At 41.0% G+C, this 24,292-nt stretch overlaps 1 protein-coding gene across 8 annotated transcripts in view; it reads left to right on the top strand.

Annotated features, from left to right (window-relative positions):
* The window catches only part of mon2 (MON2 homolog, regulator of endosome-to-Golgi trafficking), a 106,566-nt gene that overhangs the window by 57,155 nt on the left and 25,119 nt on the right, over positions 1-24,292 (top strand). For 4 of the 8 annotated variants that reach the window (XM_034176021.1, XM_034176018.1, XM_034176024.1 and 1 more), the window contains exons 10-21: positions 1,238-1,377; positions 3,610-3,763; positions 5,587-5,777; positions 6,333-6,414; positions 8,711-8,892; positions 11,952-12,064; positions 14,655-14,759; positions 14,953-15,033; positions 15,140-15,213; positions 15,459-15,549; positions 16,169-16,270; positions 16,615-16,617. In XM_034176021.1, the coding sequence (XP_034031912.1) occupies positions 1,238-1,377; positions 3,610-3,763; positions 5,587-5,777; positions 6,333-6,414; positions 8,711-8,892; positions 11,952-12,064; positions 14,655-14,759; positions 14,953-15,033; positions 15,140-15,213; positions 15,459-15,549; positions 16,169-16,270; positions 16,615-16,617 (1,318 nt within the window). The remainder of the gene's footprint in view (positions 1-1,237; positions 1,378-3,609; positions 3,764-5,586; positions 5,778-6,332; positions 6,415-8,710; positions 8,893-11,951; positions 12,065-14,654; positions 14,760-14,952; positions 15,034-15,139; positions 15,214-15,458; positions 15,550-16,168; positions 16,271-16,614; positions 16,618-24,292) is intronic. The other 4 variants (XM_034176019.1, XM_034176025.1, XM_034176023.1 and 1 more) reach the window with 1 other exon arrangement.

Below are 24,292 nucleotides of genomic sequence, written 5' to 3'. Positions count from 1 at the left end.
CCTGCATGAAAACTCCTCATGTGGAATGTTTTAATATATAAGTACAGTTGGGCTCAACTGCCACTGAATATGTTTCAGACTTTATTTACATCAATTATAAAGAAATACAAACAATATGGCACTCTGTGGTAACTCTGCATGGAGTAGACAGTTCTCAAAAACTGAGTGACTGTGCAAGAAGTAGAAGAGTGAGGAAAGACACCCAGACAACCCAGGAGAAGTTATAGGCTTACATGGCTGTGATTGGAGAAATTATGCAAAGTGCAAGCTTTGCATTTTGTATCACCAGTTATGCATCTTCATGATGAAGTGGTATAGAGGAGGATTTTCTTAAAAAGAAGACCTGAAAATTTAGCTACAAATTGCCACAAGGTACATCTGAGATGCAAGCCTGGATTTGATCTGTTTTGGTGAAAGAAAATCCTTCTCTGCTCTACTCCACTATGAAGCTAAGAGTAGTGATGAAAAATTAACCATTTTATATTTAGCTTGTTTTGTCCGCGCTCTCTCTCCCCGTCTCTGCCTCTCTCTCTGATTGCGCACGAACTGTACAGACAAATGATGGCAAACGGCTCAAAATCCAGCAAATATGTAAAAAAAAAGCGACAGATCTCTGTGGAAATGTGATGTCATCTGTAGCGCACAAACTCAAGCATGTACAAGGGTCGCTCAGTCGGTTACAAAGAAAGATGATTTTGCATCCTGTCTGCGGATCGGGCGCGTTTCAAGCCACACAACAGACTCACAACTCCCACCGTCCTGTGTAAAGGGGGCCTAACTAATGATGAAATACTTGTCACAGGTGTGTAATTTGCAGTAACGTCTCAACAGGTGCAGAGTTATGGCCAAGTTTTCAAACTTTTCAAAAGATGTTACTAAACTGCAGACTATTATAGTTGCAAGGCTGCCAGGAACTGCTACATGGTGTCAGTAGTAAAGGCAATCAAGAAAAAAAAAAGGTTATTTCACAATAGACATTTCATGTAGTCACAAAGTGATACACAGATGGTGGACACGTCCTGTGACAATATTACAGTAACACTGCAATCACATCTGTTACAACAGATTGTTTTTGTTACATGTGCAAGAGAAGCATTTGATCATTTCCAAACCTGACAAGCCAGGCTAGACATTCTGGAATGTTTTTGGAGTGTGCTGCTGTTTTCTGTCAACATCCCAAAGGCTAATGTTATGCTGTGTCTGAATTTGATGTGAATATTTTTTGTGCCAATTTTAGTTCATTCTGCCAGTCATACGACATGAAGCAGCACTCCACTAAAGTCTTCAGAGACATTGTCAATGCCCTGGGCTCCTTCATCCAGTCCCTCTTCATTGTCCCCAGTGCTGGAAACACTGCAGCTGTGATCATGCCTGCAGGTCAGTTCTTGATTTGTAAGATTAATTGCTGCATTTGTGACAATTGAGACAGTCTTTTTACCTCTGTCAACAAAGTTGGGCAGAGGTTAAGTTTTCGCCCTTGTTTTAGGGAGGGGTGTTATTTCAAAAAATTTGGAAATCTATAAATGTTTGCATGGAATATACACGGAATAAACCATAGCAGGATAGATTTTGGGTCATTTGGTTCCAAAAACCCATATGGACGGAGCCAGTGAAGATATCGGGTTCAAAAATATCGACGAAAATGTAATATCTTGAGAACCACTGCACCTAGAGACTTGAAATTTGGCTCCAAATGTTGCTTGACCCCAAGTTTATATTCACCTTCTATAGTAACAATAAGCCTATCTGGTGTTTTTTAAGAGTAACTGACAAAAAACCTAATTTCAGTACATATGTTAAGATCAGTTGTAACAAACAAAATCTATGTAGTTTTTATTTCAGGAACATCAGTTGAGTATAATCATCACATGTAAAGAATGACATGGCCACAATGAACTAATTATAAGCAACAGAGTGGTTTTCTACGTCAACAGCACATATACGACACACACGTTACTTGAAATTTTCAAACGCTCCGTCCATATGGGTTTTTGGAACCAAATGACCCAAAATTTATCCTGCTATGGTTTATTCCGTGTATATTTACATATTCCATGCAAACATTTATACATTTCCAGATTTTTTGAAATAACACCCCTCCCTACTTGTTTGTGTGTTTGTTTGTGAACAAGTTGTAACCCGCAATTTTTAAATTTTGGGCATTTGAATTTAATATTGAAAAGCCCATTTGGTGTACATTTTGCCGCCTTATATCTCAAACAAAAGTGTCTCAATCAATCTCATTTGTGACAATGAGGTGCAAACTCACACTGTCAATGAATCGATTAAATTTGATCTGCATTTGTTCCATATTGCACATTTAGTGACTATTTGATTTTAACATTTAAAAGCACTTTTGAGCTATATTTTGTATTATATTTTAACTTATGAAAAGTCACTTCTAACAGGACTTTGACCTTGAAAAATTTGTCCCCATCGGAAACATGGCACCATGATGTGGTGGAAAGTGGATATGTGTTGGGGTTTGTTTATGACCCAGAGGTGAAAAAGGTATAGGCGGTTGTGCAGGTGTGAGACCGCAGCTACACTCTCAAGGTGTGTAGGCTAAAACTTTCTGACATGACCACTCCCATTTGCCTTGTCTTCCCAGAAAAAAATGGCACTTTTCGCGACTGCTTGGGTGATTCCAGCTGAAAACATAATAGTACACCACTTTTCTGTTAGAAGTGACACTGTGTTTGCGCACATAGATATATGTTGGTGCAGGCTGTCCCTGGAAGTGTGCCGTGATATCACGCAGGGGTTCGAACGAGACTGCACTGCTCCATTGGAAACTAGTGTTGGCAGCAGTTTGCTCTCTACGAGTGGGGTGCTCGTATTAATCTGTGTTTACAATTCATGATACCAGGGGACATTTGGAAAAGTAAATTAATTTGCAAGGATATTTATTCCCCCACCGGCCATAAGAACACAAGGGGTATATAGAATTGTGCCACTTCCAAGCACCCATCTCCAGTCACGCTTTCTTGTGCACATGATGTCTTAAAAAATGTATCAAGTTTGAACTGGACAGTGTGTTTTGGATGAGTTCAAATTCGAGCAGCCATAGTTTTTTTTTTTTCCTCTCACAGGCCATAAAAATTGTGCTCCATCCATGTATCCATTCTTCAGTCACAATGTCTTATGTAAATGATGTTAATTGACATTCATGTAAGTACAAACATAGGATTGGAATGCACCACAGGTTGAGGTGACATGACCAACTTTCAACTTTTGCAGGCATCATTGGAAGTTTTTGCTTCTGTCATAAATCACGATACCTTAAGCTTATCATTTAAAAAGAAAAAATACTGTCATATGCTTGAGTATCATAGTCAACAGTGTTAAATAACCCACACTCCACCCTTTTCAGTACAGAAACTAAAAATGTGTACATGTGCTGGAAAGTGCTGATAGAAAAATGTAACTGTTAACAACTAAACAAATTGATCAACCATGCAAGGTGTATAGACATGTCATTTGAAATTCCTTTGAAATTTTAAAATATTTCTTCGCGTTTTTGGTTGTTGTTTTTAATCCTTCGTTTTGTGCATTACTTGACTCTGTAATACCTTACCTCCCACCACACTCCTTTCTCATTCTGTCTAGGTGGTTCAGGTGCTGGGCCTCAGGGAACAACACAAGGAGGTCAAGGAACAGGAGGAGTCAGTGGGAGTCTGACCACCCAGGCTGCTTTTGAATACCGTGGTATCTGGATCCCTCTTATGACTGTCAGTGTTCAGGGCAGTGCCAAGGCCACATAGTGAGTGCTGCTGCCACGGACACACAAATAATTGTTAGATTCATCAGCTTTTCCTGCTGTCAGGAAAAAGACAGGTTAATACAAATAAGTTTTCCTCAACATTTATGAATTGTTCCAAGTCTGTAATTTAATATAATTTTTATAAAAGGATCCATAAAAAACGCACTGCCAGGATTTAGGTTTTTTTTAATTAACATTGTAAAATGGCGCATTTTATGAAGAAACCAATTTTTACAAAAACTGTGAAGGTTTTGTGTAACTTAGAATACAACACTTGTTTTTGAGGCACATTTGACAGGGACGAACCAAGCAGAGTTGCAGCGATTAATTGAAAATTCAATCATTTGATAATTCATTAATCATTTGAAGTCTTTTTTTAATATCCAAATTTTCTGATTTCACCTTCTTAAATGTGAATTTTTTTCAGATTTATTTTCCTCATTTCTTTACTCCTATCTGACAGTAAACTAAATATATTTTGGCTGTGGACAAAGCAAGACAGTTGAAGGCATCATCTTTAGTTCAGGAAAACAACATTTTTCACGGTTTCTGACATTTTATGGACCTAACAATTAACTGATTAATCAAGAAAATATTTGATTGACTAATTGATTATGAAAATATTTATTAACTACCACCCTACGGCGAATAAAGTTTGAAGGATTTTTTTTCATTGTAAGATATGTTGTTTTGGCTTTAAAGGTGCTTTTGCTGTCACAACGTTTTCACATGATGCACATTGAGCTGTAGCCCAGTCTAAGACTTGACCAGTACTGTTGACTTCTTGCTGATATTGGACTCCATACTATGGTATGTTGTTATGAGCTGCGTGGGCCCACTAAACACCACAGCACTTTGCTGAAAACCACTCAGATGTGGTCAAGATCATGTGACACACAGTCTGCAGTGGCATCTGTCATTCATAATCATTGTCCGTATTTTGCAGATGATGAAAGTACGTAGCCCTATTTTTGTAGATTTCGGCATGCTTTCGCCCATTATGTGCACACTGTGGCGTGACATCTTGTCAACATCTTTACGTGGCATGTTGTACTACATCATAATGTTTGTGACGTTGTGTGTTCATGTGATCATTCATGGGAACTCTTTCTGATGTTTTGTCAGGCCTAGATGAGGGCATGGTATTGTCCTGTGACACTGCAGTGCTGCAGAAATGGTGTTGCAAGGGAGTCCTAGCAATGTCACAACTAAATGGCAGGGTGCTTTTATTGATAAATGGTCAAAGGCCATCACAAACTACAGCTCGGGGTAGTTTGGCTTACAGAACTTCACAATTTCCTCAAGTAGAAAGCCCCCTTTAGCAGAGATAAGATAATAAGTGCTCTATATGGGTTTTGTGTTTCGAAATACTCCAAAAGTACACACAGTGAGAAGTGAATATGTTAAGTTGTAGTAATCATTAAATCCAAAATTTTTATTAGAAAAAATACACAGTTTTAGCATCGTTGACTCTAAATAGTTTGACTTTAAGCCACAGGTGTTTAGCAGATGTCAAACTACAAAATTGACCTTTTTGGTACTTTTACAGGAAATTAGTACTTGAGAAGCCCCCAAAATAAAAAATCTTCCTGAGACAATTTGTTACATTTTTTAAGAAATTTTGTAGACATTATTTGTTATAAAATCAGTTTTAGAAAGATGTCTGGCTATTTTGGAATAGCTGTGTTGTAACAGCTATGACAGTAAAAACAATAGGTCCACTAATGCACATTAATAACAGATGGACTTTTATTGGAAGAACTTTCTGTTTGAATATGGACAAATGTATATCTTTTACTCTGTCCGTTTCATTTGTCCTCCAGTCTGGAGATGTTGGACAAGGTTGAGCCCCCATCCATCCCAGAAGGATATGCTATGTCAGTGGCCTTCAGTGCTCTGCTGGACCTGGTCAGGGGCATCACCTCCATGATAGAGAGAGAGTTGTCCATGGAGGAGGAGGCAGCTGCTGAGTTCAGCGAGACTCACCCCGGCCTGGAGTGGCGACTCCAACCCGGTGAGACGCAGCTGGTGTGACAATTTTGTGGAGTTCGGGTTCTCATAATTTAGTGAAGTGTGGAGAGAGAGAGAACTGGACAGTACAGCACAATATGAAGAAATAATTAATCAAACCTTTAGATGTCGTTTGGAGAAATAGTGCATTGTGAAGGTGAATTTTTAAGGAGTGATTGAACAAATGTGAGTCTGATAAAAGTGAAATATCTTTGTTGGTGGTGATTAGAAATATGTGTCAAAAACACTTCATAGATTGTAAGAATTCTGAAGAAATCCACTTTAAATATGCTGTATTAAGAAAAAATACAGGAGAATTTGCACACAGTACATATTGTTATCATCTGGTTCCATATTGTTAGTTTGTCTCTGCTGTTTCTCTGTGGTTGCACTTTTATGATCCCTGGTGGCCACTGTGTGTCTTTTCATATAAGATATCAAAAATGAAGGCTTAAGTAAACACAAGCTTGCTTTCTTTTTGTTTGTTTTTCCTCATTGATTGTGCCCAAGGTGAGGTTAAACAATAGCTAAATAGTTTTTTTTTTTTCTTTGTGATTAGGGGCCCACTTGGTGTGGGAGGAGATGGTCAGTGCCTGCTGGTGTGGCCTGCTGGCTGCTTTGTCTTTGCTGCTGGATGCCAGGTAACTCCCTTTTCTTAAGCTGCTCTCCTACTGAATATACACATTGAAAAAAGAGCGAAGGGTCTGCACTGTAAGAAATCCCCAAAGTTTGCTGTGAAATTATCCAAAAAATGCATCATTGCTTTGGAGGAAAAATCATTTGAAATATGCACATGCACTGTTCACTGTTTTCTGACAAACTTGGACAAAAGTTCAGGCCAGGTCTGTGCACGTTGCTGCATCCACGACAATACGGAACTGCCCTGGGTTGTGGTTGGCAGCCATTGGGAGACAGCAGGTCCATCCCCACTTCCCTAAAGTAGGCATCCATCTACAGCAGGCAGGTGATATGTGGGCGGCTCCTTGGCCTTTTCTAGTTGCTGTGGTTCTCAGTACCAAGGCACCTGTATGCTGGAATATGCTTTGAGAATCCTGCCACATGGGCAAAATTTTGTCACTGATGTTCCCTCATGATCCAAATCGTACACGTTGACGTAAAGCCTTTCCAGCCCTATCGTGGATCCTCTGGTGAGACTTACTGTAGGCTGAATTTGGAGTGAGGCGGAGGGGTAGGCAGAGGGCTACAAACCCTTCAAATGGAGGGAATCTGGATGCACACTCCGTTTGAGGGGGTAGGAGGAGCTTACCGCTGTCGCCAAAGAAACAAACATGGCGCCCAGAGCCACACAAATGAAAGCGGTTTTCATTACAAACTACGCTGTTTAGAAAGTTATAACTTGCCAAAAAAACTTTACAGGCAGTTGCCTATGACAACAACGTGTATGCTGCTGGATGCATGTTGCGTATATTGTTGTTCTGAAGAATATCGTAACATCGCTCGTGTGCTGAGGCGTTATAATGCACATATACACACGAACGCTATGATAAGACACTTTTATTTCTCACAATGGAGAAAATCATGATAAAGGATGTTAATAAAGCACGTTAATTTGTATGTTCATAAATCTTTGGATAATAACAATCTCTGCTGTTGGATTTCAAGGTCTGTAACACGTGTGTATTTTGTAAACAAACAGGAGCCCTAAGCACGCTTGTCTCCTAATAAGCTTTCAGGCAGAAAATGAGGAAAAGTTTCACCAGTGGGAATAAGTTGGAAAATATAAACACACATGTATATGTGTAACACATAACCTGATGTCCTAATAGACTGATATTATTTGTCAAGGAAAGTTCTAAAGGAAATAGGGCTGGATGCAAAAAAGGAGAATTTGAAAAAGAAATATAAGGTTAACAGAACTAGATGCAGCCCATAACATACATACAGGTGCTGGTCATATAATTAGAATATCATGAAAATTTGATTTATTTCAGTAATTCCATTCAAAAAGTGAAACTTGGATAATGTATACATTAATTCCACACAGACTGATATATTTCAAGTGTTTATTTATTTTAATTACCAATTAATTAATTCATTAATGAATTACTAATCAATAATTTAATGATTAATCAATTAACAATATTACTTATTATTATTGACTATTATCAGTATTAACATTAATTCATTACTAATTAATTAATTACTAATACTATTAATTATTATTATAAATTACAAATTAAATTAATTATTAATACCACAAAATTCTCCGACATGATTGCGATGTGTCGAAGAAATCTGCGACTACTATTTCTTTACATTTACACAGAAAGGCGAGAAAATAAAAAGAGCAAACAGGCTACTACAAGAAGTTTCGCTTTGGTTGCCATGTTGACAAAGCTTGAAGACGGCAGTTTGAGATGGTCAATTTTTTTTTCCCCCTAAGGCGGATGGGCTGTCTCAATTCATAGGGCTAGAGGCATACCCCTAAACGTACCCCTTGTTTTAAAGGGGTAGGTTTGGGGTAGGGGTAGGGCCAAGGGGAAGGGAAAAGGGTATTCGAACCAAAGACTTTCAGCCTTAGAGCACTGGTGAGCATCCAGAACTCATACAGAAACACGAGGACTCTGAAGACTTGGAGCTTTGTTATCTGGAAAAAGATATCTGCATTATCAGGCGGCTCTGTCCAGCGACTTCCTGACTCCACAAACAACTCTTGACAGGTGTTCCCCAATGTCATCGGCTGAGATTTTAGAGACATGAATGTCCTGCTGCAACCCCAAGTGAAAGAAAGAGAAGCTGATCTTCAGGAACCTCATGATTCAATTCAATTGCAGTTCACCAATTAACCATTCACATGCACAAACATATTCACTGCATCATGATGTTCCATATCTTTACTTTTCTGTTTACTGATTTTGGACAGCAATAAACACCCCTGATTTTTTCATCTCTTCCGCTTGGTCTCTCCCCTTTTAGCACTGATGAGACGGCAACTGAGAACATCCTGAAGGCGGAGCTGAACATGGCCTCGCTATGTGGCCGTCTGGGCCTGGTGACACCACGTGATGCTTTCATCACAGCGATCTGCAAGGCGTCTCTGCCACCCCACTATGCCCTGACTGTTCTCAGTAGCAGTGCTGCCAGTCTCTCCAGCAAAGGTACAACACTGCAGCAGCAAGCAACACTTAGAACAATGCAAAATGCAGCTGTAAATTGTGGGTGCTGTTACAGGATTTTGTGTATTATGCAGCACTGCATGAATACGGCATTGTCCTCACACACATGCAACACTACAATCATTTTAGTAAACCTCAAAAGCAGTTGGGACTAGGTTTGGTATAGTGTAATATAAGTGTAGTGTAAGTTGCTATTACTGCATTTTATCCATGTGCAATAGTGCATGTGGAGATATTAGTTTGTCCATCTGTTTTTATTAAAATGTTTTAAACCATCAATGATCAAGCTTTGCAAAGCTGTGGTAGGATAATAACAGTCAGTATAATTGGCCTAATCACCATCATCAGTGTTTATAGCGATTCCTCATTTCAATTTCAGATGAGTTTACAATATTTCTCTAAGAAAGCAGAGCCATCTGACATCATGCATGTGACTGATCCTTAATGGAACACCTCTTGGAGAATTTCTTTATGAGTAAGCCTCAGTTGTTTTTCTGAAAAACAAGAAATATCCATAGACTGTATATATACTCAGGATTCTGATGCAGTATGGAATTTGATTTTAGTAATTTCCAGGTCTTGATAAGTATGGAAAAAGGAAATTAGGGTATGAAGAAATATTTGTGTTTCCAGAGTTTTGCCACTACATTGTACATTAACATATATGCACATACGTCTTCATCCACTTATCCAGGATCGGGTCGGAGGGGTACCAGCTCCAGGAGGGGACCTCAGTCTTCCTTTCCCGGGCCACATTAACCACCTTTGACTGGGGATCCCGAGGCGCTACCAGTCCAGTGTGGCAATATCTCTCCACCTAGTCCTGGGTCTTCCCCAGGGTCTCGTTCCAGATGGGCATGCCTGGAACACCTCCCTAGGGAGGCGCCCAGGCTTAGGCATCCTTAACAGATACCCGAACCACCTCAGTTGGCTGCTTTCAATGTAAAGGAGCAGCGACTCTACTCCAAGCTTCTCACGGATGACTGAACTTCTCACCCTATCTCTAAAGGAGACACCAGCCACCCTCCTAAGGGTGTTGTGTTGTGCTCACTTACACCTATAATCTAGATCTTTCGGTCATGACCCAAACCTCTTGACCATAGGTGAGAGTAGGAATGAAGATTGACCAGTAGATTGAGAGTGTCACCTCTTGGCTCAGTTCCCTTTTCATCACAACACTACGGTAGAGTGAATGCAGCACCGCCCCTGCTGCGCTGATTCTCCAGCCCATCTCATGCTTCATTGTCCCCTCACTCGTAAACAAGACCCCAAGGTGCTTGAATGCCTTCACTTTGGGCAAGACTGCATTCCCTACCCGGAGTAGGCAGTTCATTGGTTTCCTGCTGAGAACCATGGCCTCAGATTTTGGTGTTCTGATCCTCATTTCAGCCGCTTTACACTCTGCTGTGATCTGGCCCAAAGAGTGCGGGAGGTCACAAGTTGATGAAGCCAGCAGGACTATGTCATTTGCAGAAAGTAGTGATGAGACCCTGAGCCCACCAAACCGAAGACCGTCCTCCCCCCAACTACGCTTCGATATCTGGTCCATGAATATCACAAACAAGATTGGTGACAAGGCACAGCCCTGGCGGAGGCCAACCCCCACCGGACACGAATCCGACTTACTGCCGAGCACCCGACCACAGCTCTTGCTTTGTGAGTACAGAGATTGGATGGCCCTGAGAAAGGACCCTCCACTCCATACTTCCGTAGCACCTCCCACAGTATCCCCCAGGGTACCCGATCATGCACCTTCTGCAAGTCCACAAAACACATATAGACTGGATGGCTGTACTCCCAGGCCCCCTTCAGGATCTTTGTGAGAGTGTAGAGCTGGTCGGTTGTTTACGGCCAGGCCGGAACCCACATTGTTCCTCTTCAATCTGAGGTTCTACTATCAGCCGACCCTCCTTTCCAGCACCCTGGAGTAGACTTTACCAGGGAGGCTAAGTAGTGTGATGCCCCTGTAATTGGCACACACTCTCTAGTCCCCTTTCTAAAGTATGGGGACCACCATCCCAGTTTGCCACTCCTTTGGCACTGTCCCAGACCTCCACACACCACACACTCAGAGCTTTCAACATTTCTGGACGGATCTCATCAACACCCCTGGGGCTTTGCCACTATGGAATTGTTTGACTACTCCAGTGACTTCCACCAGGGAAATTGTTGATTATTCTCCATCAGCTTCCAGCTCTGCTTCTAACGCAGATGGCGCTCCAGTCTGATGCAAGAGTTTCTGAAAGTACTCCTTCCAGTGTTGGATTACCTCCTCAGTTGAAGTTAACAGAGTCCCATCCTTACTGTATACGTCTTGGATGGTTCCCCGTTTTCCTCTCCTGAGGTGCCTCACAGTCTTTCAGAAGCACCTTGGTGCCGACCAAAAGTCCTTCTCCATGGTTTCGCTGAACTCCTCAACACCCGCTACTTTTCCTCCCACATAGAGAGGCTGCCGCCCTTCGGGCCTGTCACTACCTTGCAACTGCTTCTGGAGTCCTTAGAGATAACATATCCCAGAAAGACTCCTTCAGTCAGACGACTTCCTTGAGCACAGGTGTCCACCACAGTGTTCGAGGGCTGCCGTCCCATGAGGTACCTAAGACCTTCAGTTCACAGCTCACTGCTTTGGAGTGAGCTGTGAACTGAAGTGAGCTTTGGAGTGAGCTGTGAAAGCTTCCACTGCTTCAGAATTAGGTCCAGAGCAGAGGCTGTGTGTGGAGGTGAGGCCCACCAGATCTAGAACTTTTTCTCCTCTTCCCCTGTCTTTAGGAAAGCTTGTGCATGTTGCTCAGCATTTCCCCCTAATGCACAACTCCTATTCCATTAATTCATAACTTTTCACTGCATTTTCTAATTAGCTACTCCAAGGACTACAAACAACCCACTGAAAAACTCAGTTTGCTTATTAGTTTTTTACACATAAAGCCAACAAATTGGGTCTCAGCTTGCGATGAATGTTTGGCTTGGAGTTAGTTAAGTAAGTTTTTCTTGCATGTCGGAAGCGTGGTACTGTGTTACTGACTTGATTGTGTTCTTCACAGCGTACTCAATCCAGGGCCAGAGTGTGCAGATCATCAGCCCCTCCAGTGAGTCCCACCAGCAGGTGGTGGCTGTGGGACAGCCACTCACCGCTCAGCCCCAGGGCACTGTGGTGGTGAGGGCATGTGCACGCACGCACGTACACACACACAAAAACAAAACTGTTTTTTTTTGTTGTTGTTTTCCGTGGAAAAACATGAATAAATACAGGGTGGTTTATAATTGCACACAACAGTTTTACTTGTCATATACAGCTGCAAAAGTAGGTGGTGCCAAGTATCCATAAAACTGGCTGTCTTTACTCCCCACTGTTTTAATCACAACCACCCACAACAGGCGAATGTTACCCTGTCGGGTATTAAATAATTATTTCTGAAATTATGAAATCCATTTTAGAAAGAGAAAAAAATACAGTGCAGGCATAATTGTATAAGGCTGTAGTCCACCTAGTGCAGATTGGCCTACCTTTGCTCCTCAGATCATCATGTCAGTCATTCAGTTTTCTACAGGTCAAACGTTTGACTGAAATGTAAATAAAAGTCAAATATAATCACACTATCCCCCCTCACTGGTCAGAAAGACGTGCATATTTCAGGGTAGCCATTGTAGCAACAGAGCCCATTCAGCTGAGGTGGTAATATCAAAATGAATCTTCACAGGTTCAGGCAAGGTGTGAGATAGCCAATTTGAGATGACCGACTCATTCTCCAACGGCTTTTAAAGCAAAACAATCTATACTGTTCATTTTTCAACGTTACAATTTTACAAGGTGTGTTGGTTTGGATTGCCTCCTCACCACAAGTGAACTGAACCATGGTCCATTTAAAACTAGTCCAGGTCTGACCTGTTTAGGCTGTTTAGTCCACATCTAAGTCTGAATGTGTGTTCACACCTCCCCAAATGAATGGAACTACAGAACAAATGGACCACTGTCAATTAAAACAGACCAAACAGGGTAGATGTGAAAGCTTCTTAAAAAAAAAACAGACTAGAAACAGGTAAAGGATGACCTTTCTCAACAGAATCAGATCATATGTAAAGCTGTCTTTAAGGAGAAACATTTCAAACAGGTCAGCATGTCCTTACTCTGACGTGGAATAATTTGGCCTTAAAGGACACGTCGCACCAAAATCATAATTTAGATTTAGGCTGTTTGTGACGATCCGATGATACACCGGGATTACTTTGTGCACTTCCCTGACCGGTTCCAAAGTATACGGCATTCGCATCAAACAGCTACGGAGATGTCCGAAAACAAAGTACTCGTGAGTACTCAGGTGTTTCTGACAACTGACATTGCTACTAGAAGTGTCCCAGTGTGCGCTTCAATGGAATGCAGCTGATAACATTAAGAACTGAGGTACGGATTCATTCCAAAGTTTACATAAGGGTGATGTCATGTTATGATGACTCATTTTTAAGTGAAAGCTGTTAATTTTGATGTAGTCATGGTAAAAGCTGCAGTTTTGTGAAGGTTTCTGTGCACCTGCACGGTCATAAAGGCAGCCTGTCAATAGCCATCTCTCCTCCAGGTTCAGCTTTGTGCACGATTAATTATGAGTGTCGTTATCAATAAAATAAAAAAATACATCTGCCGCTGGGGGAAAAACCATCTTGGAAACATTCCTTTTTGCAGCGAGCTGAGAGGAGCAACGAGCAGCAGCGCGCGCACACACACACACACACTCATTCTCACTCTAGCTCCTCAAAGCAAAAAAAAAAAAAGCTTGCCACAAAACACAAAAGGGGTAAAATCCTGAACATGCCAGACTCACCGTGTTATATTGTTTTCCATATGTAAATTCCACACAAAGACGTGCGCGTGTGAGATCGTCGGCTCCAGCTTTGCCTCTCTCACATTCGTGGCACGTTAAATAACATCCATTAATTCCTGGAAGTAATGTATTCTGATTTTTCCAATGTAACGAATCCATCTCTCTGTCCAGGCAGTTTGTTAAAAACAGTGTCAGATGTCCCGATGTCCATGTCCACAGCTTCAGTAAACCAGCATCCACACAAACAGCGTGTCACCACACTTTAGGCTCCAAAATCTGACACTGAAAAAGTTAAGAGTTTCAGGGTGAAGCATGTCATCTCCTCTGTAAATCCCAGCCATCACTTTTGAACGGCAGCTCAGATGCTTCGTTTTTGGATGGAGCAGGTTTGTTTCCCTCTGTCTGTCAGTCACTGGGAAGTTTCTGTTTTGCTAATAAGGACATCACACACTGAAAAATGCCAAGAATTGCAGAGTGAGATGTTTTCCGGAAATGCACCTGCTGTTCTACAAACAACCCACTCAAAAACACTCAGATTGAGAGGAATAAAATACATCAGAGATCATTAATTATTAGCACATGTGTGCAAAGACACTTAGAATCATGAGTACTTTTATGTTGTCTTACTAACTGGGAAGTTAAAAAATGTGAGGCATGTCCTTTAACGGGAATTCTTCTTCATAACACACAAGCTATTTTGCAATAATAATAATGCTAAACTTGGATTTATTTTTTAATTTATTTTTTATATCGTACATGTGTTGTGCATTTTTCCACCATCATGCGCATGTTTTTAATTGTCCACACAAGAATGTCTTGTTTGGCACTGTTGATAGCTAAATGTTTTTATAAAATAGAAATTTGTGGATTTTCTGCTGAGAACTGTCAGCTGTATTGCACTGGATGAACTGTGATGTAACTGTCTGACAGCTGACTGCGAAGAACATCCAGTGTATGCGAACCCTGTTGAACCTGGCTCACTGCCACGGGGCCGTGCTGGGCACCTCCTGGCAGCTGGTACTCACTACACTACAGGTATGTCCACCTCTTGGTGCTGCATGGCCACATGACTGAGCGTACACACACACACAGGCATGCACAAAAAGTTCATCTTTTGAAACCATCTGAAGCAGAGTTCCATGTCCATAGTGGGCTCCACATATCTGCATGTTATCTTGTCTGTCTGTCTCCATTGTCAGTTGAGGTACCTTTGGGTTTTGTCTTCCAGCATTTAGTGTGGATCCTTGGGCTGAAGCCAGGACTGGGCGGCGCCCTGAAACCCGGCCGAGCTGTGGAAGGACCCAGTACAGTGAGTTACCGAACACAGCATCTGTTAACAACTGTCCACTGTGTGTCACATTTCTCCGCTGACTGCTGAAAGACGCTGGCTGTGGTTTTGCTTTCATCCCGTCCAGGTGCTGACCACCGCTGTGATGACTGACCTTCCAGTCATTTCTAACATCCTGTCCAGACTATTTGAGAGTTCCCAGTAAGCACCACCACGTAGTGTACAGACTAGTGGATTATCCCTCTGGCAGGGCATAGTCCTGATGATTTTTTTTTTCTTTTATAAATAAAATATCTAAAAATTGATCAAGGTCATTGTGGGTCATGTTTGTTTCAAAGGTGCATTTGGGCAAAATAAATAGTTTTTCACTGAAAGGTTCAGTGCTCAGCATATGAACATACCAATGCATAACATGCTGATGTCATGAGTTTTTTTTTGTGGTCTAGATACCTTGATGATGTTTCATTGCATCACTTGATCAACGCTCTTTGTTCCCTCTCCCTGGAAGCCATGGATATGGCTTATGGAAACAACAAGGTAACGTTGAAATAAACTTTTTAAGCCATGTGAACAAAACAAAGGTGAGTCTACTTGTTGCATCAACACCAGGTATTAAAGGGGAACTCTGGGATTTTTCCAATGTCTGCTCTGTTTTTTATTAGATGTTTCTGGGGTCAACTTTTCACTAGGGACAAAATGTTTATAAACAGTCCAGTACTGAATCAGAACGCTAACACTGTCAAGGGCTAATCTGCTGTACAATCGAAGCCTTCGGGGGAAGCTAAAAAACTCAAAGTAAATGAATGACATTTTCACTTGTCTAGTGATAACAAGAAGTGATTTGCTTTGAGGATTTTAGCTTTCTCCCTAGTCTTCCATTGCATATCTGTTTAGCCCTGATGGTGTTGTCGTAATTGGAACTCATTACGAGACAGATGATCAGTTTTTATCCCTAGTGAAAAGATGAATCAAAAACATAAAAAAATAGGGTCCTTGTGAAAAAAGTCCCTTTGATAAAATTCCTGAATGTTTTTAATTTAATTACATTTAATTTAATTTTAGTTAATTCATTCACACACCCCAGACTTGTGCATTTGATGAGAAACATTGTCAACATCACTGCTCAGCTGTGGTTTGTCTTTTCCTCATTTTTTAGGAACCATCGCTATTTGCTGTGGCGAAGCTGCTGGAGACTGGTTTGGTTAACATGGATCGGATAGAGATTCTGTGGAGGCCCCTAACCGGCCACTTATTGGAGGTAACAGAACCCGTAACATTCAGATAAGCTGGATGAAATCATCATACATGAATACTCAGGATTTTGCATTCCTGACGGTATAATACAGTTGTAAAATACTTGGAACAATATAGTTTAACATGTAGTGTTAAATTGGAAGTATTGATTTTTGAAGTCTCTAGGATTCTTTATTTTGGAAGCATGTTAAATCGGATCTGCACAGTCGAGCCCAAACACACATGCTGGTAATTGTCAGTTTGTGAGGGGATTGTCTCTTAAAAGGTTAAGTTGCTTGTATCATGAATGGTTTTCTTCATATTTGCTTTCTTTCTCCTTCTTTTTTTGCCCTCCTCTTTGTTGTGCAGAAGGTAAGATCACATTCCGTCTACTGTGCTTCCTAATCAGTGGCTGTTCATTGCTTTTTTCCCCCGTCAGTAGTCTGTTCTCTTTCCCTTTGTGTGGCGTCTGCATGCTGAAACAGGAAGATTGCCACGTTCAAATACATCCATAGTTTATTTGCTCTGCTGGCAATTGTTGATCTGTTGTTTTTATTTTATTGGATGCTTGTTGCAATGGGAACTGTTGATTTGTCACAAAAGCCAAATATGAAGCTGTGTCTGTTGTATGTGCTTATTAAATGCTGCCAGCCTTGTAATCCTTAGCAGGGGTGCCCAAGTTCGGTCCTCGAGATCTACCTTCCTGACACTCTTAGTTGTCTCCCTGCTCCAACACACCTGAATCCAATGCAAGACTCATTAGCAGGCTTTTAATGAGCCTTTCATTGGATTCAGTTGTGTTGGAGCAGGGAGACAACTAAGAGTGTCAGGAAGGTAGATCTCGAGGACCGAACTTGGGCACCCCTGCCGTAGTGTATTTCAGTGTAATGTGATGAATTTTTATGGCTGTATTTACAGATGTAGATCTTGATTGAAAAGTGGCAGAGTAATCAGCGTGCAGATCTAAATCATTCTGTAGATACACATGGCCCACCCACATTTTCAATATGTTGTCTGTGTTGCATTCCCTCTTTTACAACTTTTGTCAAGGTTTGCTCTGTAAGTACAGTGGTTACATCTCTGTTCTGGAGATCACCTGCCCTGCATTTTTCCTGTGTGCTGTATTCCTGCTTTGGCCACACCTGATTAGCTATATTTGGTATCTGCCATTTTAGGGTTGGCTGAACACAATATGACTGAGCAGGTAAGGATAGGAATATGCAGGACAGGTGATCTCTGGGATCACTGTCCAGACCACTGTCTCAGTATTGTGAAGTCCAACAGCTATATGCAGTTGCAGATATAAGTCAACATGCAGTTGTGCTCATCAGTTTACATACCCTGGCAGAATTTTAGATTTTTTTTAGCCTCCTTGATTTTTTTTTTTTAAATCATAATGACAACAGAAACTACCCCTTTAACATGACAGCTTGGAGTCTTTTGTAGTAGTTGTGGATGAGGCTCTTTACTTTCTCTGATGATAAAGCTGCCTATTCTTCTTGGCAAAAAGCCTCCAGTTCCTGTAAATTTCTGGGCTGTCTTGCATGACCTGCACATTTGAGATCTCAAATGTGTGAGGCGTTCTTAAGAAAACATTGAGTTCCTCAATGATATTGAGGTCAGGAGACTGAGATGGCCACTCCAGAACCTTCACTTTATTCCGCTGTAGCCAATGACAGGTCGACTTGGCCTTGTGTTTTGGGTCATTGTCATGTCGAAACATCCAGGTATGTCCCATGCACAGCTTCTGGGTTGGTGAGTGCGAATTTTCCTCCAGTATTTATTTTCTGATAACATGCTGCATTCATGTTGCCATCAATTTTGCCCAAGTTTCATGTGCCTTTGTAGCTCACACATCCTCAAAACATCAGCAATCCACCTTTCATACAACCCCTGGCAAAAATTATGGAATCGCCAGCCTCGGAGGATGTTCATTCAGTTGTTTAATTTTATAGAAAAAAGCAGATCACACACATGACACAAAACTAAAGTAATTTCAAATGGCAACTTTCTGGCTTTAAGAAACACTATAAGAAATCAGGAAAAAAAATTGTGGCAGTCAGTAACGGTTACTTTTTTAGACCAAGCAGAGGGAAAAAAATATGGAATCACTCAATTCTGAGGAAAAAATTATGGAATCATGAAAAACAAAAGAACGCTCCAACACATCACTGGTATTTTGTTGCACCACCTCTGGCTTTTATAACAGCTTGCAGTCTCTGAGGCATGGACTTAATGAGTGACAAACAGTACTCTTCATCAATCTGGCTCCAACTTTCTCTGATTGCTGTTGCCAGATCAGCTTTGCAGGTTGGAGCCTTGTCATGGACCATTTTCTTCAACTTCCACCAAAGATTTTCAATTGGATTAAGATCCGGACTATTTGCAGGCCATGACATTGACCCTATGTGTCTTTTTGCAAGGGAATGTTTTCACAGTTTTTGCTCTATGGCAAGATGCATTATCATCTTGAAAAATGATTTCATCATCTCCAAACATCCTTTCAATTGATGGGATAAGAAAAGTGTCCAAAATATCAATGTAAACTTGTGCATTTATTGATGATGTAATGACAGCCATCTCCCCAGTGCCTTTACCTGACATGTAGCCCCATATCATCAGTGACTGGAAATTTACATGTTCTCTTCAGGCGGTCATCTTTATAAATCTCATTGGAACGGCACCAAACAAAAGTTCCAGCATTATCACCTTGCCCAATGCAGTTTCGAGATTCATCACTGAATATGACTTTCATCCAGTCACCCACAGTCCACAATTGCTTTTCCTTAGCCCATTGTAACCTTGTTTTTTCTGTTTAGGTGTTAATGATGGCTTTCGTTTAGCTTTTCTGTATGTAAATCCCATTTCCTTTAGGCGGTATCTTACAGTTCGGTCACAGACGTTGACTCCAGTTTCCTCCCATTCGTTCCTCATTTGTTTTGTTTCGCATTTTTGATTTTTGAGACATATTGCTTTAAGTTTTCTGTCTTGACGCTTTGATGTCTTCCTTGGTCTACCAGTATGTCTGCCTTTAACAACCTTCCCATGTTGTTTGTATTTGGTCCAGCGTTTAGACACAGCGGACTGTGAACAACCAACATCTTTTGCAACATTGCGTGATGATTTGCCCTCTTTTAAGAGTTTGATAATCCTCTCCTTTGTTTCAGTTGACATCTCTCATGTTGGAGCCATGATTCATGTCAGTCCACTTGGTGCAACAGCTCTCCAAGGTGTGATCACTCCTTTTTAGATGCAGACTAACGAGCAGATCTGATTTGATGCAGGTGTTAGTTTTGGGGATGAAAATTTACAGGGTGATTCCATAATTTATTCCTCAGAATGAGTGAGTCCATATTTTTTTCCCTCTGCTTGGTCTAAAAAAGTAAACCGTTACTGACTGCCACAATTTTTTTTCTTGATTTCTTATAGTGTTTCTTAAAGCCAGAAAGTTGCCATTTGAAATGACTTTAGTTTTGTGTCATGTCTATGATCTGCTTTTTTTCTACAAAATTAAACAACTGAATGAACATCCTCCGAGGCTGGTGATTCCATAATTTTTGCCAGGGGTTGTAGTAGGAATGGTGTACCTTTTTCATCACAGACCTTGTTGACTCCTCTCCAAATGTAATGTTTATGGTTGTGACCAAAATGTTCAGTGTCATCACTTCAAATGACTTTGTTCTCTGTGCTATTTGGCATATTGTAAGCGGGATACTTTGTGGGATTTGTGTAGTAATGGCTTTCTTCTGGCAACTCGACCATGCATCCCATTTTTCTTCAAGTGCTCCCTTTTTCTGAATCTTGAAACAGCCACACCACTTTGTTCCAGAGAGTCCTGTATTTCAGCTGACGTTATTTGTGGGGTTTTCTTTGCATCCCAAACAATTTTCCTGGTGGGAGTTGCTGAAATTTCTGTTGGTCTACCTGACCACAGTTTGGTTTCTCTAATTTTCCACTTCTTGATTAGAGTTTGAACACTGCTGATTGGTATTCTTGGGTTCTTGGGTATATTTTTATATCCCTTTCCTGTTTTATACAGTTCAGTTACCTTTTCCTGCAGATCCTTTGACAGTTCTTTTGCTTTCCCCATGACTCAGAAACCAGAAATGTCAGTGTGGCACTGGATGAAAGATGCAAGGGTCTGTCAGGAGCCCACAAACTCAATGATATTTTGTACACACTCACTGATTGCAAGTAAACAGATCACAGGTGAGGTTGGTTACCTTTAGTAGCCATTCAAGCCTGTTTGTGTTAACTTGTGTGCATCTTATCACGCCAGAATCACCAGAGTATGTAAACTTTTGATCAGGGTCATTTGCTTAGTTTCTGTTATGATTTAAAAAGAGTAAACACAGTTGTGTGATGATAAATGGCTTCACACAACCACTAACCATGACTAAAAGAAAAGTTTTTGTGTTATCATTCATATTAGAATCACCAGGGGGAGGTCTAGTGGTTAAAGCTTTGGGCTTGAGACCAGAGGATCCTCAGTTCAAATCCCAGCCTGTTCAAATCATCAAGGGCCCTTGGGCAAGGACCTTAATCCCCTAGTGCTCCCGTGTGTAGTGAGTACCTTGTATGGCAGCACCCTCACATCGGGGTGAATGAGAGGCATTATTTGTAAAGCGCATTGAGCGTCTGATGCAGATGGTAAAGCACTATATAAATACAGTCCATTTACCATTTACAACTGTACATCTCGGCAAAACCTTTGAAACTCAGTTTTCATCAGCTGCACATATTCTGTTTTATCAAGCTTTATGTGTGTAAAATCTGCTAGAATGTCTACATTAGAATATGTCAGATTTTCAGTGAGCACCAGTTTACATGTACCAAGATGAATGCCTTTTTAAGATTCCAGAAATTAGCAGGATTACTTTTAAAAGCCACTAAATGACAAATGAGAATAATTCAGGGTTTAGCTTTTCTTAACTAGGTGTCACAATGGCGCCTCCTTGCATTGAAGATTGTTGGTTTTTTTTTTTTTGGTTTTTTTTACAATGCCTGCCAAAGTTCTGTGAGATTGAAACATTGTAGGTAAAGTTTTTGTGAGCTTTTAATAAAGTGTGCAGATCCTTTTTAATTTTTTTAAATTGCAGTCTTCAGTTTGAGTTTTTGATTTTAGCACCTAAAGTTGTTGGATGTGAGTTACCAGCACTCTGTTTTACCATGATTAATTATAAAACACTTGGAACCATACAGTATTTACATTAAAATTAGATCAGTGTTTACTGATACATTTGATCATCAAGACAAAGTCTAAGCTACTTTTTTAATATATATAAATTTTGGATCAATGGTTTCCTCCTTGGCTGATGGCCTTTGAGGTCATGGTGACTGAATGCTTTTTCAAATGTGGGGGATGTCACATTTTTGTCAGATGCCTCCAACTCCAACTTGTATCCAAGATGTGAAGTCTTTTAAGATGTTTTTGGCTCTGGAAAGGTATCGAGCACCTGCAACTTCTTCCAGGGAGGGGAGGGGGCAGCCAATAATCTTCTGTGCTGTTTCCACCGTCCTTTGTAGAGTCCTTCTTTCTGCTGTCATACAACCTACATAACAGACTGTGACTCCGTAAGTCACCATGTTCTCGATGACTGCGTGGTAGAAGGACCCCATTACTGCTCTGCTGAGATGATGTTTCCTTAGGACTCTGATAAAGTGAAGGCCTTGAGATGCCTTCTTGATTATATCAGTTGTGTGCACTGTCCAGGAGAGTGTGTTTGTGATGTGTATACCCAGAAATTTATGACTTTAAACAATTTCCACAGAGTCACCTTTTATAAGAAGGGGCAGGTGGTAGATCCTGTTCTTCCTGACATCTATTATCAGTTCTTTTGTTTTGTTTAGGTTCAAGTTGCGATTTTTCACAGAGCACCACATTGTCAGACTTTGGACTTCCTTACAATATGTTGTCTCATCCCCCCCTGAGATGAGGCCAAAGATGGTTGTGTCATCTGCAAACTTAATTATTGTATTGGCTGTAAAAATGGGTGTGCAGTCACTTGTATATAGAGAGTATAGAAGAGGGCTTGGCACACAGCCTTGAAGGGAGCCTGTGCTAAGAGTTAGTGAGGAGGAGAGATGAGTGCCAACTTTAACAGTGGGGACGGTGTGTAAGGAAGTCCAGGATGCAGGAACAGAGATGTGAGGAGAAGCCGAGATAGAGAAGTTTCCTGATGAGAATGTCCGGAATAATGGTATTGAATGCTGAGCTAAAATCAATGAACAGCATCCGGACATACGTGTGTATTCGTTCCAGGTGCTGCAGGGCTGTGTAAAGGGCCGTATTTATGGCATCTGTTCTGTCTATATGCAAACTGATGGTTGTCGACTGATGGAGGGAGGTTAGCTTTTATATGCTGTGCTATCGGTCTCTCTAAACATTTGGTGTCAATGGATGTGAGGGCAACGGGTCTATAATCATTCAAGTTCTTTATGTTGTGTTTTTTGGGTACTGGAATGATTGTAGCTGTTTTAAGGCAGGAGGGGACTGTGGCACTGGCAAGGGACAGGTTGAAGATGTTTGTAAAAACCTTTGCTAGTTCGTAGCTGCAGGCTTTCAGGACCTTCCCGGGTACACTATCTGGGCCTGTGGCTTTCCTTGGGTTGACAGCTCTAAACACACTCCTCACCTCATGTTCCTGAACAATCAGAACCCTCGAGTCCGTAGCAGGGATGTTCGTATGTGAGGATAGAGAAGCTGCCTCAAACTTTGAGAAGAAGCAGTTCAGCTCATCCGCCAGGGAGGTACTGCTGTCAGAGATGGTGGCAGTGTTTCCCTCATAGTTGTAATATCCTTTCATTTCGTTATTTAGTCAAGCTGTAGTTTGCTAACTTATGTGCACAGCTATAGTTAAACAAACCTGACTAAATAAAATACATTTTAGATCGTAATTAGAGCCAGGCCCGGATCCAGACTGGTTTGGAACGATGCAGTTGCATCGCATTGTTCGTCATTGGTAAAAAAAAAATCTCGGAATAATCCCAAATAGTGCCGAAACGTGTCCCCGTGGGTGAACACAGCTTTTGATTTGATCCCACAATGCACCACGCAGGTGTACACAGGATGTAAGGAAAATTGGGCGCTTATTTCAGCAAGAAACGGTGAGTGGTTTATAAATAGCTTTCAGACAATAGTGTGTTTGAAAGGCATTTTGTGATGACTGAAATTACATTTTTGGTGTTTTTCCGGCCATACATGTCAGCCTATACGGCTTGTCTGTAAATTATACGGATTTTTCCAAGTTTGAGTCATACAGATGTACGAATAAAGTCGGATATTCAGGGTTTGGTCTGCAGCAGCTCTGTAAATCAACCGTTTCTGCAGCGCGACTCCACTTTGAACCATTGAAGCAATGCTTCGATCCAGTAACTCGTTGGTTCTTTGCTTCGCCGCTCTTCAGAAATGGAGAGACAGCAAGCCCGCTTCTTAACCCCTCTCAAAGCCATTAAAATACAGTGAGTCACTTTTGTGTGGATTAAAGTCACTAACTGGGACTCTTGTCTTGTTGCAGTCAAGAAACGAGAATCATCGTCCGTTCCGTTGTCACAGCTCCAAACGCTGCGTGGCTCTCTGCCGAGACAGAGTCCGCTCGGTATTAATAACGTCATAATGAATTGCCGCTTTAAATAAGATGATACCTCTTACAAACTTTGTAATACAGACAAGAAACTACAATCGACTAAAACGTTTTTTTTTTCCTCCCAAAATGAGATGTACTGTATTTCTTTACAAATGACATGCAGCACAGCAGCTGCAAGAGCTCAGCTCAGATATATGGAAAGACATTCATGCCAATAATGTCTGAAAGGAAATGCTTTTGACAAAAACTACAGATTTTGTTTATTCCTATTTCTGTCCAGAGATCAAGGATCCACCATGTCAATTTTTGTATAGTGATGTTTTTTTGTACATCATATTTATAGAAATAAGAAGTGTTCATTATGGTCCATGAAGTATAATAAATATATTAAAAGAAGTGTGACAGTGTATGTTGCACACGAATAAAAGAATGAAGATTATTGAATAACAAGACGCGTACAA

This window comes from Thalassophryne amazonica, chromosome 8, assembly GCF_902500255.1.
Source record: "Thalassophryne amazonica chromosome 8, fThaAma1.1, whole genome shotgun sequence".
Taxonomy (NCBI): domain Eukaryota; kingdom Metazoa; phylum Chordata; class Actinopteri; order Batrachoidiformes; family Batrachoididae; genus Thalassophryne; species Thalassophryne amazonica.
The sequence above is the reverse complement of the archived record's forward strand: the minus strand, read 5'-3'. Positions and strand labels throughout refer to the sequence as shown.